Raw genomic sequence first — 14,876 nt, forward strand, 5'->3', positions numbered from 1 at the left:
ATAAGCATGAAAACTATACAAAATATATCTGTTGGAAGTATGTTCATACCTGGGAACACATTTCTGACATACCAAGCAATAAGGAAATAAATGAAAGAGTCAGCTAGGATTAGACAGCAGAGCCAACCAAAGGAGGTAGTGTCATCCTGAACTGGGGAACTGTACATATTTTCCCACTGAAGACCTAAAAAGTAAACACATGTATTTATTCTTCTGCGAGACGTACTGTAGTTGTGAAGGATAAAACCTAGTTTTAAAGGAAGTGAGCCTACCAATGCCTTGCTCCTCATATCTTGCAATGTATTGACTTGCATAACTGAATGCTGTTGGGGACAGCAGGCTCTGTGAAGAAATGAAACAGCAATGATAGTTCTTATAAGTTTTGTGCAAGAGGGATCTAAACATACTTAAAACTTTGGATACACAGATACTTAAAACTTTGGATACACACTTACACAGATAAAATTGACACTAACTCCCTAAGCGTATTTAAAAATGGAGAGATCCCATTGGTATGGGTCCAGAGGTCCTGTACCAAGCACACTACCCCTCTGAAGAAGAGAAGAGGGAATAGCGGAAAACAAAATCAGGAAAATTATGCTTGGAAAATATTTGTCCAAAACCCAAAATATGTATCTAAATTTAGTAAATGTTACTCAGCAATTTATAAGATGGGTACTTAAAGGGTAATGCAATGCTAAGACTAAAATCAAATCAACTGTTAGAAGCCATAAGATGTTTTTACTTCATAAATTGATTACAGGTAACAGAAGTACTATGAATTAAAATATACTAAAATATGAATTGATTGAATACTTACAATGTAACAAATTGTTGCATTAACCCAAAGTAGTCAATGTTAAATGAAAGTTATTTAACACTTTCCATTTCCATAAACACCAAAGTTGCAATATGACTCTCAAAGAGATTTATTTTTCTGCTTTCCAAATTTCAAACTATTCTTATTGATTTCATTAAAATTCTTAAATTAATTCAATACTTTTGAATTGAAAAAGCAGAAAAGAATTCAAAATTGATTATATGCTGTCAGTGCATTTGTCTTTATGCCTATAAGTTATATTGTATGTTACCAAACCCATTAAAATTATTCACACATGTGAATAATTACAGTAATAAAGGCTTTAAGATATTTAAGGAGTTGGACCAGAAAAGAAGTTAGAATTTGTGATGATCTTTAAAATGATTGTTTTTAAAAGATTATTCTTTCTTCAGAAATTATTTCTTAACAGCATTACATACTATGATTTTAACAACGGGGGGAAAGTTTCGTTTTCATTGTCTTATGTTTGTACAGTACTCAATGATATAGAAAAAACTATCATTAGAACACTTAAGCTTATTTTGCAATCACAGAACTTTTCAATTTAGATAAATGAACTTTTAGTTTGAGAGTCTAAAAACATAAAAAGAACCAATTCTTATCACACACTAGCCATTCAGTTGTGACAGTTGACTCACCATGAATACTTTTACAATATAACTCAACTCATCCTCAACTGTAATCAGAACAATAAAGGGAAAAAAAGCAATGATGTAGATGAGGCTTCCAATAAGGGCTGCAATGTTGGTGTTGTTGAAGAAGACACTGATAAGATAGCTCATGGCAATAACTGAGAAGCTGTAGTCCGAAAAATACAGGAACAAAATGAAACCATTTGTTTTAGGAAGAATATTGCCAAACTTCAGAATAATGATAAGGATGACGATGGTAACCAGTAAAAATCCAATACTCTCTATAAGCCAGGCAAAAAAGTGGCTGCAGGAGTTCACACCCATCATCTTCATGTACTGTGAAAAGGAAAAAGCGTTAGCCACTTTTTGAGCAGATATTCTCTCAAATAGCAATTATTTCTGCACCATGCCAAAATGCCCATGAGACTCTTCATATATATGAAACTAGGCATCTTAATGATTTTCATAAGTCAAGGATTTGTCCATGCTTGCTATGTAAAATTAATACGACCATTTACATCAGCCCAATTTAAATTGTATGCTTTCAGAGTGCCTAATATAATGGATGATTTGGATGGTGAGGTTCCTTTTTTTATTTTTTCCAATTTCATCTTATAACTGATATCTAACTGATGCACTCAGATTAAATTAATTTAGAATAGATTATCAAAATTTATGGTGTCTTCTGCAGAATTTTACAACATGAATTTGACATTTGTGCAGGCATGAATATTTCAAGCAGGTAGAAAAACACGGTTTATTTCAAATTCAGTATAGGGATTGAGATAGCAAAACTCTCTTTAAGAAAAATCTAAACATTGATCGACAACACAATCAGTATTCAGGTTCCTGAGAAAAGTAGAATGGACCTGATTCCTAAGATTTAAAACATGGAAACTTTGAAGGGAGACTTTCTGCCTTGTGGCACAGCTTCCCCATCCTTAAGATCACTGGTAGTCTAGGTCAGGTCTGTCATCTTTGTTTCTCAGAAAGACATTCATGCACCCAAAATGAACTCATGTATCTGAGATTCATTCTCTCTCAATTTATATTCTTTAATAACTCAGTAACATCCCTAAAGGCCAAGGCATTTCACCAAGGTAGAAAAAGAGATCAGCATGATATGTTTGAGCATTAACTCAAAGGGATTCTGAAAGCTCTAACGTCCCCTGGATCTTGGTTGTCTCAAATTTGATGACATGTTGCAATTTGTGGGAACCTGCATATCCTGGTACCTAGTTTTAAAATACATGATTAATGCTAAGCTTATGAATCAACAGTCCATTTTTAAAAAAGAACAAAAGAAATGCTCCACTAAAGCTTTATAATCTAGTATTTCAGGTAAAATCAAGGATTTTCAATGTCCTCCTTCTTTAAACCTAACTTGTCCAGGAAGGAAAAAAAAAAAAAAAAAAAAAAGGAATGCTGCTGAATCTTTTGCTCTACACGCAAAATAGTGAATTTTACTTTCTGCCTTTGTAACTTATCACATTTTGATAACTCCGCTGCTCCTCTTGTTGCCATGGAAACAGCTACCTGACTGCCAACAGTCTAAGCTGTGGGCCTTAAGCTAATCACCGCTGAGAAAAAAGCGTGTGACTTTTTCTCTTAACTTTGCCCTCTTCCTCACCCTCCTCCCTCCTTACTGCTTCTCTCTTCCCAGGCCTTCCTGCCCTTTGCAGTAAAGATTCAACTTATGTTTCCATAGGAATGGAAGTGTGGGTCAAAGTAAAAAACTCAGCATGGAGCAAAGATGTACTATGGAAGGTTTCCTCCATTTACTATGTATCTATCATTGAAAACAAAATTACATTTCAGTATGAAAATACACCTCACAGGTCTTACCGAAATTTTTTCTCTGCACCCCAACCCATTTGGAAAAATTACTGTGTCATGTTTGATGACTGCATTTCAGAGACATGTGCCTATTCCAGTATGATTATGATACGTTAGCTCTTTCATTTGCCTTTCTTATTTGTATTTTGAGGTTTAACTGAGTTCATAATTAACTGGAGAGTTATGGGACCCATATAACTACTCCAGAGCTGATACCCACCGCCTAATTTCATGTGACCTATGCAAAAAATACTTTTCCCCAATAGCAGCGTATGTTAGTAGGAGACAATGTCAATTTATTTCACAAGGTGAATATAAAGGATCTAGGACATGAAATAAAGCTGACTTTGGTGTGTGTAAACATGTTTTCCTTTCCCAACAATTTGATAGCTGCAATATAAAACATTTTTATAACTAGAAAATTCTCCATTTATAGCCTTATTAAAAGATAATCTGGCAAACCCGAAGACCAGGACCAAAGGTGTTTATCCCTGTAATTTTGAAATTTTCAAGATTTGAGATCAGATCCCTATTCCCAAGAGTTGGTAAAAGTTGGAGGGTGATCATTGCTTCCTATGGACACAGACTGAGCTAGGTGCTTCCAAAAGTGTTCACTACTTAACATTCTAGCATGCAACTTCAGTGTTAAACTTCAGGATATTGTGCCATGAGGAGAACAGCTGTTATTCATAAAGAGAAAGAGAAAGGAGAGCATGTAAGCCATCCATAAATTATCCAGATTCACTGCCAACTTCGTTATAATAAATAAGACCAAACCTGCTGATGGAAGATGGCCCACCGAGAATCTCTGGCTATGCTTTCCTGGATGTCATTAGTTGATCCTCAGAGTGACATATGTCAGGTGCCAACTTTGCAATCAAAGAGTCACTTGTCTCAAGCCTTCCAAACCTGCCTGAAGCAATTCACCAGCATCTCATAACCTGTTGCTCAAGGAAAACCCCTGTACACAGAGTTTGCTTCAGTGGATGGCAGAAAATACTGAGAGCAGGTTTGGTAAGATTTTGGGTAAATGTGTTGCCACATTCAAGAGAAGCTTATGCACAGGAACCGACATTAATGCTCTCAGGAAAAGAAATCACAAAGATTCATGTATTTACTTGAATCTTCATTCAATTCAACAAGAATGTCAAGCACTAATTTATAAGGAATAGTAACATTTCCTACCTCAATTAAAATTTTTTTCTTAATAATTATTGTTTTTTAGTAAGATATAAAGGGTGTTGTGATCACTACTTGAAATGTTCCAAATTCCCACTACCGCGATGGATAGTGTCTACGAAGAAGGCATAAAAAATGTTTAAAGTGAGCTACTAAAATCCCGTCTCTTCAGACCACAGATATTTTAGACTACCTATCTGAACTGAGAAAGAACAACTCCAAAATTTTGTCTCCAGCTGAATATAAGCACCGAAATCCCCATAAATGACTTAGATTAGATTAGATAGATGAAGCTAACCCATAAATCAAGAAAATAATGTGCAAAAGTACTTCTCTGTGTGTTGTAAATCAATTTTTGTAACAGTTTTAATATTTTAATTTTTAAAAGCAAGGAACACAGAACAGAACTACAGGCATTTCAAAATAGTTTTTTTTTTTTTTTTTTTTTTTTTTTTAACTACTGGATTAATCTCATCAACAAACTTACTGGGCATTAATATTTGTACTAATTCCTTTAACAAATTAAAGAAACTCACCAGAGTCATATCATAACAAGGTCAAGGATTAATGGCTTCACTGAAATAGCAACTAACTTGGTTTTCTTGCCCAGATTTAAGAACAATTACAGAAAGAAAAAAGTATTTTTTATCTTTTTTTTATTTAATTGGAATGAGAAGGACATAGGGAATTAAAAGTTTAGTACTTACTGAATATTAAAATGATGGTATTAAAACATGATTTTGAATCTCTGGTAACCAAGGAGATTTTCCATCATCATTATCAAAAGTCCTTAAGTGTCTATGCCACCACAATAAGATAAGAGGGAAAGCAGCTATGATGTGGAAAAGCATTGGTTCAAAGTCAAGACACTTGAGTTCCAGTCTCAGATGGATGACTAACTAGCCCTTCAGTTTTCACCAAGTCACCTCCCCCTGGGCTCAGCTTTTTTCCCTCTAAACAGGAGGACATAAGATTAGAACCATGAGCAGTAGAGGAAGGCTGACCAGGAGGCATTGAGCAGGAGGCGTCCATTCCACATCTCACAAATAGATGGCATTCCTTTGAATTTAGGACACCACTGATTTTAAGATGTGCCATTATTTTTACATGGCACCAAAAAAGAAAAATCACCACCAATTAAATGGTGACACCCTACCAAATGCATCCCAATTCCAGAGGCTTTAAGAAGCAAAGGAAAAAAAGTATTACCTTAGAAATGATAAAATATGGATAACTGAATGCATTTCTTGCTGTGGCAGTGAGAGAGTCACATTCTGGAAGTGTGTGCTGAATTAGGTCTAGAGAGTAAGGCTGAGTGGAAGGGACTGGGCCCAAGTGAGTATGAACTGGAAGACTCTAAGCCTGATTCTCTGATCCCAAGCTCAGTGATTTTCTACTGTATGACTTTGAACCCTGAGATCAAGTAGTTAAATTTTGAAAGTAGATGCATGCAAAATGAAGACACAAAGCTACCAAACAGAAACCAGTGTGCCATTAAAAAAAATGTCTTTCTTCAATTGAGAAAGAACTCTTCATTATGCTTTGATTTTTAAAAAAAAATTTTTAAAGTGATGTGCTTTAATACACACACTTATATTTACTGCGTGTTTCTACCACAAATTCTATCTTTAAGGTAGGTATTTATTTTGAAGTAGAAAAGAACTCAGTATCTATCACAATTTTCTACTTTAAGGTTTTCCTTTAATCTGTGAAGATTCACTTCTAAGTACCAGGAAACTGAAAGAGAAATATAAGATAGGAGTTTGCAACCAAAATTCTGGTTTAGGGCATGGATTCAAGTTTCCCAAAGGATACAAAAATGCTGATTTGAAGGGGCACATGCACCCCAACGTTTACAGCAGTGCTATCAACAATAGCCAAATAATGGAAAGAGCCCAAATGTTCATCGACTGATGAATGGATAAAGAAGATGTGGTATTTGGCAATGAAAAAGAATGAAATCTTGCCATTTGCGACTGTGTGGATGGAACTGGAGCATATTATGCTAAGTGAAATAAGTCAGTTAGAGAAAGATAGATATCATATGATTTCACTCATATGTGGAATTTGAGAAACTCAACAGATGAATATAGGGGAAGGGAAGGAAAAATAAGATAAAAACAGAGAGGGACACAAACTATAAGAGACTCTTAAATACACAGAACAAACTCAAGGGTTGCTGAACAGAGGGTAAGTGAGGGAAATGGGTTAAATGGGTGACGAGCATTAAGGAGGGCACTTCTCAGGATGAGCACTGGGTGTCATATGTAAGAGATGAATCACTGGGTTCTGCTCCTGAAGCTAAGACTACACTGTACGTTAACTAACTAGAATACAAAAAAAAAAAAAAAAAAAAAAAAAAAAGAAAAGAAAACCTTTCTAAGTTGGAATTAAGAAACTATCACACACAGTTCTGAATACAAGAAGGCTCAAACCAGTTGATGAGAGGTTTAGCAAATTGTAATTGAAATATAAAAATGCAGCTGTGAGGATCAACCAAAATTCAAATAGAAAAGGTAAGAAGTATAGGTTCAAACTCTAGAACACCCCTGGAAGCCTGATGCTGAGCTAACAAAAACATGAATCAGTAATTTGTACCTTGTAAGGAGAAATAATCAATTGCCTGGAAGCATTGGCAAAGTAAGTCTGAAAAGCACAAGTGGACTAACAAGTTACTCTAACCTCATTATTTCAGGTTGTCAGCCAGGCCTTGCAATAATTACTGCGCCCCACTTTTGAAATGTTCTTGCTTTCTTTTCACTCAGTGAGTGTAAGGATTGACTCATTACAGGATGAGCAGATAAAATAATTTTTATTCCAATACAATCCCAAAATCACACAGCACTTTTTCATAAATTCTAAAAAGAAGTAAGCTATTTTGGATTTGGAAATAACGATGGGGAACATGCTCAAGAAGAGACCATGCTTTACATCCCAGGCCCTGTCTTTCATCATTATATTATTAACCTAGTCAGTAGCATAACATGAAATTCTTAGTCGTCTCTATGAATCATGAGTCAGTGGAAAACAGGAGAGAAGATAACTGAAGAAGACAAGGCATACTGGAAAGAGAATTTGCTTATTGAGAGCTGAAACAAGCCATCTGTCTGTCTATGACTATGTCTGTGTCTACATCTATATATCTATATCTAAATTCGTTTGGACTCATTTAGTTACCATGCCAACAATCTTCCTGCCTTACTAATTATTACTGTTATTATTTGAATTTCCTATAGGAATTTCATGGGCAAAAATTACTCTTAGGATTATAAATTGTACTCAGATTTTACTCAGAATTATTTACATTTTGTTTTTTAGAGGCACTTATAACATGATTTCTGTGTAATTTTTTAAAACAAAATATTGCTATATCAGCTGCCTTAATGATTCATAAAATATTTTTCTTTAAAAAAAATTTTTTTTTAATGTTTACTTATTTCTGAGACAGAGACAGAGCATGAGTTGGGGAGGGACAGAGAGAGAGGGAGACACAGAATCAGAAGCAGGCTCCAGGCTCTGAGCTGTCAGCACAGAGCCCGACGCGGGGCTCCAACACACAAACCGTGAGATCATGACCTGAGCCGACTGAGCTACCCACGCGCCCCAAAATATTTTTCTTTTTAATTCATGAGGTATGGGTCGGGCTTTCTGATTTTGTATAGATACGATGAAAAGCATACTAATTATTATACAAATAGATTTTATTCATAATAAAAAGAGATTCTTGACATACCTCATGAAGCCGGAGATCTTTCTCATAAACCAGTTTTTTCACAAATGCAGCTATAAATACAACCCAGGCAACCATGAGCACAATTGGAAGAGAATAAGAGACACTGGTTAGGAAGCTGCAAAAAAACAGAAACAAAAAAAAATTCAGCGACCCTAATGAATATCAACTGTGCAGATTGTGATATACAAAAACGCATTCCCTCTTACAAATTATAATCCTGCTTTGAAATTGAGAATAGTCATTAATATTATTCCTTTATTTATGAAGTACGAAGCTGACTTAACAGTAAGCCTTTGATTTTCTTGCTGTATTGTTGCAAAAGTAAAAAAAAAAAAACAAAACAACCTCTGGATTGTTGGATAAAATTACCCTATTGTTTAGAGTGTGTTTGAGTATGTCCTATCTAGGAAAATAATTATTACACAGATATAATTTCAAAGCTCAAAAACCTTCTGTCTAAACTAAATTCTTATCTAAAAGGCAGATTTAAAATTAGATGATGATTGGTTTATCTAGCTAAAAGCTATATCATCCCAAATTACTGTATTTATCTACTCTTTGGATGCTCATAGTTATTATTAAACTAAATTTCCCAAAATGAAATAAAATAAAACTCAAAGTATTCAATTTAAAATGCAAACAAAGAACTTGGATTCCTCAAAATAATGCTCCAGGAGATGTTTCATAAACAGTATATAAATGACTTTTCTGGTAATGTGTTAAATTAGGCAGTCACTGGAAGACTTCATCAGGCTCCAAATGTATTCTTCCGTGGCCTGCCCATGATACCAGAAAGTTCCAATGCAGTGTTTCTCAAAGTTAACCATGCATCACAATCACCTGAAGGGCTTACTAAACCACAGATTTCTGAGCCTTACCCATAAGCTTCTGATCTATTATATCTGGGGTGGGATAAGGAATTTGCATTTTAAACAATTTCCCAGCTGATGTTGATGTTGCTGGTCCAGAGACCATACTTTGAGAATCATGGTTCTGACATTACTCACATGTCTATGGGCAAATGAGTAGTTTTCAATGAGAAGAACTCTAAATTGATCTGTTTTCCGTAGTAGGCTCCACTGACATTTTCACTTAGAGAAAGGCACCAAGGGTACTCCCCTTTTAATCTATAAGGCTAAGGAATTACCTTCAAAGGTCCTCATGAAAAATGCAAATATTAATGGAACATGACATCACCATCATTCATTATCACTTTAGCATCAGAAGTGTATTACCATCAAAGATAGGAGGGTTTTGTTTGTTTGTTTTGTTTCATACGTGTGTGTGTTGTTTTTTTGTTTTTGTTTCTGTTTTTTTTTTTGTTTGTTTTTTTGGATAGAGAAGAGGGTGGGGGCCATATCCATTTTTTTTTGGTTCCTGGGAAACTGTCTGGCATGGCTTAGGCACTTAGACAATATTTGTTGAATGAATTTTCTCTTGGTTCAGGTCCAGCCCTAATGGTGTTTCTGGCTCTAGAATTAGGTAAAGGGCCTCATTCATTAATAACAAATTCCCTAAAATGTTTCTTCCAGTGATGGTGTATTTTAAGATTGGTTTGGTTTAGGTTTGGTTTAATATAAAGGAGAAAATTCTGGTCTCCTAATTGAAAGACCACTGAGTTACCAGCTATACAACCACAGACACGTTACTTAAACTTTCTGGATTTTAGTTTTTTCATCAGGAAAATACGGTTGATGATACCTCATCTCACTTACCATACTATGGTTGTTGGGTGAACACAGGAAATAATATATGTGAAAGCACTTTGTATGCAATAAAGAGTTGATATGTATATGTAGGATATTATGACCATACTTCCATGAAGAATGCAGAATATAGTTACTTTTATTCTTAAAAAGAAAATCCAGGTACCCACTATCCTAGGTACCAACATTTATAAGGGGGAAAAAATGAGCGGAAAATAGATGAGAAATTTTCTTTTAATTGAACCCACAGGTCTTTACTATTCGTGCCAGCCGATGCAGTTCCTACACAGTTCAGGCTGCAGAGAACTGATTGGCCTCCACAATAAGCAGCTAACCTTGACAACCCACTGGTGGAAGCCTCATCCGTCTCCCTGGATCGCTGTTGCACAAAGGGTTGCATCACCTCATTTTACCTACAGCTCTTGAAGCAGCCAAAGTAGACAGACACATTGATAGAAAGAAAAAAGAAAAAAAAAAAAAAGAGCAGAGCCATCTAAATTGTATATAAACTGAGCAAATGGGCTAACAAGTGTAATTTCATTAAAGTAATATTCTGCCTCAAGCTTTTATGTAGGAGGATGAGGCTGACTGTGGTCAGAGTGTAGGAGCCAGCCAGCGCTACCCGCCTGGCAGACTTCTTGAACATTCAAATTCAATTGTCTAAAACATGATCCGTGCATTTTTTGTTGATGTAGCAAACCATTTGAGATAAGGATTTCTAGCAAGTGGACTGGTAGTACCTAACATAACATAGTGTTAGATGGCATAATATTTATCTTAGAGAGTGAATCAATGATGTGCTGTATCAAAATTTTTCTTAGAATTGGTCATGGACTCACAGATTTTTAATAAAATTTGAGAGTTGGAAGAGATGTTAAGATTGCCTTGTTTAATCCTCTCCTTTCACTAGAGAAAGCGAAGACCAGTAGAGAGTAGGTAGCATCAAAATCGTGCAGCGATGCCTTCAGGTCTGTAGTTTAATGTTTCCTAATTCAAGGGCCATAGTCCTTGGAAAGCTAAGGGTTATGATGAAGAAAACCTGAATCATTTGGTAAGAACTTTGCCATCATTTTGGTAACAATGAGCAGCTGTGGTGGAGCTGTGCCCTGTGCCATCGACCCTCTCCTGGAAGCAAGCTTTAGACAATAGACAAATCTTTGGTGAAAGAGATCGCTTTCATTTGATACCTGTGAATGAATACATAGAAATGAGTGCTCAAAAAAGCGGTTGACTATTAAAAGAGGCTAGACCTGCAGACACTTACTTGTCTTTCATGTAGCAGGGATATGGAATTGCTTGGACCTGGACTGCTATTTCCTGGGAGTTTCTTCCAGTCTGCAATTCAATGATTGCTCTCTCAATACTATCCTGTAAGTAAACAAAAGCCCTGCCATAGATCTGGTTATGTGATGGAGAATTGTGTGGCCCCGGGGCCCAAATCTTGGTCCTTATGCTTCTTGTGGTCTGTGCAGTCTTGAGACTCATGCGGATGGTATATTTTATGACAGGAGGAAGAGAGACATTTTCAGAGTCATAGCCTCTATGCCGACTTCTGTTAGAAGGAAGCTTAAAAATAACACCTAAAAATAAAAGGGAAACAATAGCATAAAGGTTATTTTATGGTTGACATTATTCATTGTTTGGAGGGGACACTTAGGGGGCAGCCAAACAGGCAATTGAGTTTGTAATGTGACAGTAAGTTCAGGCTCCTAATTTACAGGAAAGATGGCTAATTGGAAGTGACAACTTCAGAGATTCAAAGCAGGAGTTTGAGAATATAATTACAAACTAAGTGGCCAGATTAAATAGATCACTCTAAGCCACTTACTAAAATTAAAACATGCACACACACACACACACACACACACACACACACAAATGAATAATCTTGACTGATTATGAAGATGGACTCAACTTCACCCCATAACTATGTAATCCATTTCAGTCTCAATTCTAACCATGCCACCAAAATTACACATTTGTTGAAGTCTCCACGGACAATATAGTTGGTTTACTACATGAAAGGTTCTCATTTCTAAGGACATCAGAGGGGACAGTGACCCCCAGACTACTTTTCTGAGTTCTGGATGAAAGGGGTGAGGAAAGAATTTGGCCAATTTTAGTACAAAGAGAAGCTCAAACTCTAGTAGAATGACACTTACTTCCAAAGAGTTCGTTGCTTTTGTAAAGCCTTTTAGCCTGTCTCTCCATCTCATCTATGCTTTTTGCTGCCTGAATACGGTCATATAATACACAGGAGGAAATATTTACTGTCAGGGAGGACAGTGTGTTGAGATGATCAATGAGGTCAATGCTGTTTTCTAATTTCAGCCTTAGAATATCTAAAAAAGCAAAGCAAAACAGACAAAACACATATTAGTTGTATTATAATGTTGTTTCTAATAGTACTGAGACAAACAAAATACTGACTTTTTGGTATGTAATAACCACTATACTAGATTACGAGTAATAGGAAGTTGTAGAATTTGCTCCAAAAATATCCAGTAACAAAAGTAGCTAATAACACATAGGAAAATGTATCCAGTTGTTCAAATATTCATTGAAGAGAATGTTGAGCTGGTACTGATATAGTAGACCCAAGTTCAAAGAGTGGTACAAGCCAATTTAAAAGTATATTCTGCTACAATTTAAGTAACCAATGAAAGGTGAATAATTAAAAATATATATCTACATGTAGTCAGGAAGAAAACTAGTGATAAAAGTTTTGAATAAACAGGAACACAACTTCATTCAGGGAATGTGAATGTAAGAATTTAAACAAAGAAAAATCTATGTAGAGTGTATAGAACAAATAAACTATGTCATTAAATAAGTTGTGCTACAGAATCATTTCTTAGGAGACTGTGAGAATCTATGCCACATAGTTAACAACTTTCTAAAACTGATATAAAACCTTAAGTGAGTTATGTCTATTGATATCTGTATTAATCTAGACAAAATGATCAAGTTTTTATTTCAGGTAATTACTTTGGAAGAAAGAGGATTTAATTGCTCTTCAATTTCATGATTCCTTATGAGGAAATCAACCGAGACAAAGGGTAAATATGAAATTGCAAGTTAATAAATCACTTGGCCAATTAAATTTTCACTGACTTGATCATCATGAATACCAAGAATGCTGTATCATAAATCCCTCCTCACAGAACCCAAACATGACTCTTCCAAACTCCAACGCAAGACTAATTTCTCAGAGGGCAACTTCTTAAATGCATTTCTCATTAGAATTTAAAGTGAAATGGTTTGCTGGATATAGACATTGGTGGGGGAGGGGTAAAACTGTGGTTGAACAGTGGCCTCCAGCGGCCACTGGAAATTAACACAACACCAAGGATTCCTTAGAAATGCTGGCAGACAGGATCAAAGAGCTATGAGGGTCAGTGCCCCACTCCCAATTCAAACTATATAAACTCTCAGATACTAAGTTGCATATACAATTACACAAACATCAAGTCTCACTGCTACATTCATTTTAGTCTACTTTTAAATTCTAGAACTCCTGTCCTATATTAAGAAGATAAAATTTATATAAAACTTTGTAGTATATTCCTGATATTTTGATCAAATGGTTTCTTACCCAAATGGTACTTTTAGAGAATAAATCCACTAGTATCTTTCCTTAGTGGTCAACTATCATAAAGTGCACACAATTATATACAATACAAACATGAGCCTAATTCCTCCCTACTGGTTTACAGACTATGTCACTTCTGTCCCAGGAGCTTCAGGGAGGAGGGGCACTTGCTCTACTGCAGCCAAATTCTGATGCTCTCAATCCCTTCCTCATACTTGTGGTTGCATAGCAACAGTGAATCAGACACAGACTGAATTAGATGTCTTGCATCCCTTAGGTTGAAGGTGGGGATGTGGCAGAGGGAATGCATAAGTTCAGACAGCTTCCTTTGATCCTCTTTGCCTGTTTTTTTTAAATGACCATGAGAGGAGGATCCAACCTTGAATACTGATTTAAGTTTATTTTCTTTTGAATCTCTTCATTGCCTTTGTTTTGCTTCTGCTAACTCAATAATTTCTTCCAGTTACATTCTGGGTTAATCAAAGTGATACTGAGGCCAGCGGAGATAAGATGTTAAATGTAACTGGAAATAAACCATTTCATCTTCCTTTGTCCTTAAGGACTTGCTTTTCATCAAGTTGCTGGGGGCGGGGGGAAGTCCTCTTACTTCTAGCAATCTACCAAGTGACCAATGACTATAGGAATACATGAAGTATATACTTGTTGAAACTAACTGCAGACACTGGGTATGTGAATAGTTATTACTACTTGTAGTAATACGACTATCTGGGAAAAAGATGGATAGATATGTCCAAGATTTTACTGTCCTTAGAATAAGTAGCTAAAAATCAAATGCAGAAGAAAATAAAACGTTTTCAAATGCAACCATGTTTTTCACATTCCTGACATGACTAGTGAATAAAAGTTTTGTAACTCTGGACTTACCGAGTTCATCGATCTGTTTCAATAGTTCAACGGCATCAAGTCCCACAGAGAATTTCACAAAAACTTGCACAAAGGGGTTCCTTAAAGTATTCTAACAAATAACAATAGGGAATCAGTTTCAGTACAAGAAAACATGTTTAATCATCATCTGTCTAACAGCATCTACAGTGAAAGGAAGTAACAACCACCCGGCATTATCAATGCATCACCTTGCAGTGCTCACATACAAATCCTTAGAAAGGAAGAGAAGGTGTGTGGCTGGTAATGACTAGAAAAGCTGGGTTTTTCTTGTTGATAGACACAAATTAGTCAGCATGCTCCTGTGGCCAGATATAACTCTAATTATCAACATTAGGAAATTACATTCAATGTAACAGTCCTTTTACCCACGGGTATGACATCATTTGTTTTTTGATATACTCTATACACTACTGTAGTGGTTCATGGTTGAATTTTGTTCAACTAAAAGAAA

General features: G+C 35.7%; 1 protein-coding gene across 3 annotated transcripts in view; it reads right to left on the reverse strand.

The window, feature by feature from the left end:
- Positions 1–14,876, reverse strand: part of ABCA12 (ATP binding cassette subfamily A member 12) — a 281,717-nt gene that overhangs the window by 48,685 nt on the left and 218,156 nt on the right. For all 3 annotated transcript variants that reach the window (XM_045481142.1, XM_045481141.1, XM_045481140.1), the window contains exons 20-26: positions 14,405–14,495; positions 12,090–12,269; positions 11,192–11,507; positions 8,222–8,336; positions 1,480–1,809; positions 273–342; positions 50–184 (exon numbers count right to left, since the gene is read on the reverse strand). In XM_045481142.1, coding sequence (XP_045337098.1) covers positions 50–184; positions 273–342; positions 1,480–1,809; positions 8,222–8,336; positions 11,192–11,507; positions 12,090–12,269; positions 14,405–14,495 — 1,237 coding nt within the window. The remainder of the gene's footprint in view (positions 1–49; positions 185–272; positions 343–1,479; positions 1,810–8,221; positions 8,337–11,191; positions 11,508–12,089; positions 12,270–14,404; positions 14,496–14,876) is intronic.

This window comes from Leopardus geoffroyi, chromosome C1 (assembly GCF_018350155.1).
Source record: "Leopardus geoffroyi isolate Oge1 chromosome C1, O.geoffroyi_Oge1_pat1.0, whole genome shotgun sequence".
Classification (NCBI taxonomy): Eukaryota; Metazoa; Chordata; class Mammalia; order Carnivora; family Felidae; genus Leopardus; species Leopardus geoffroyi.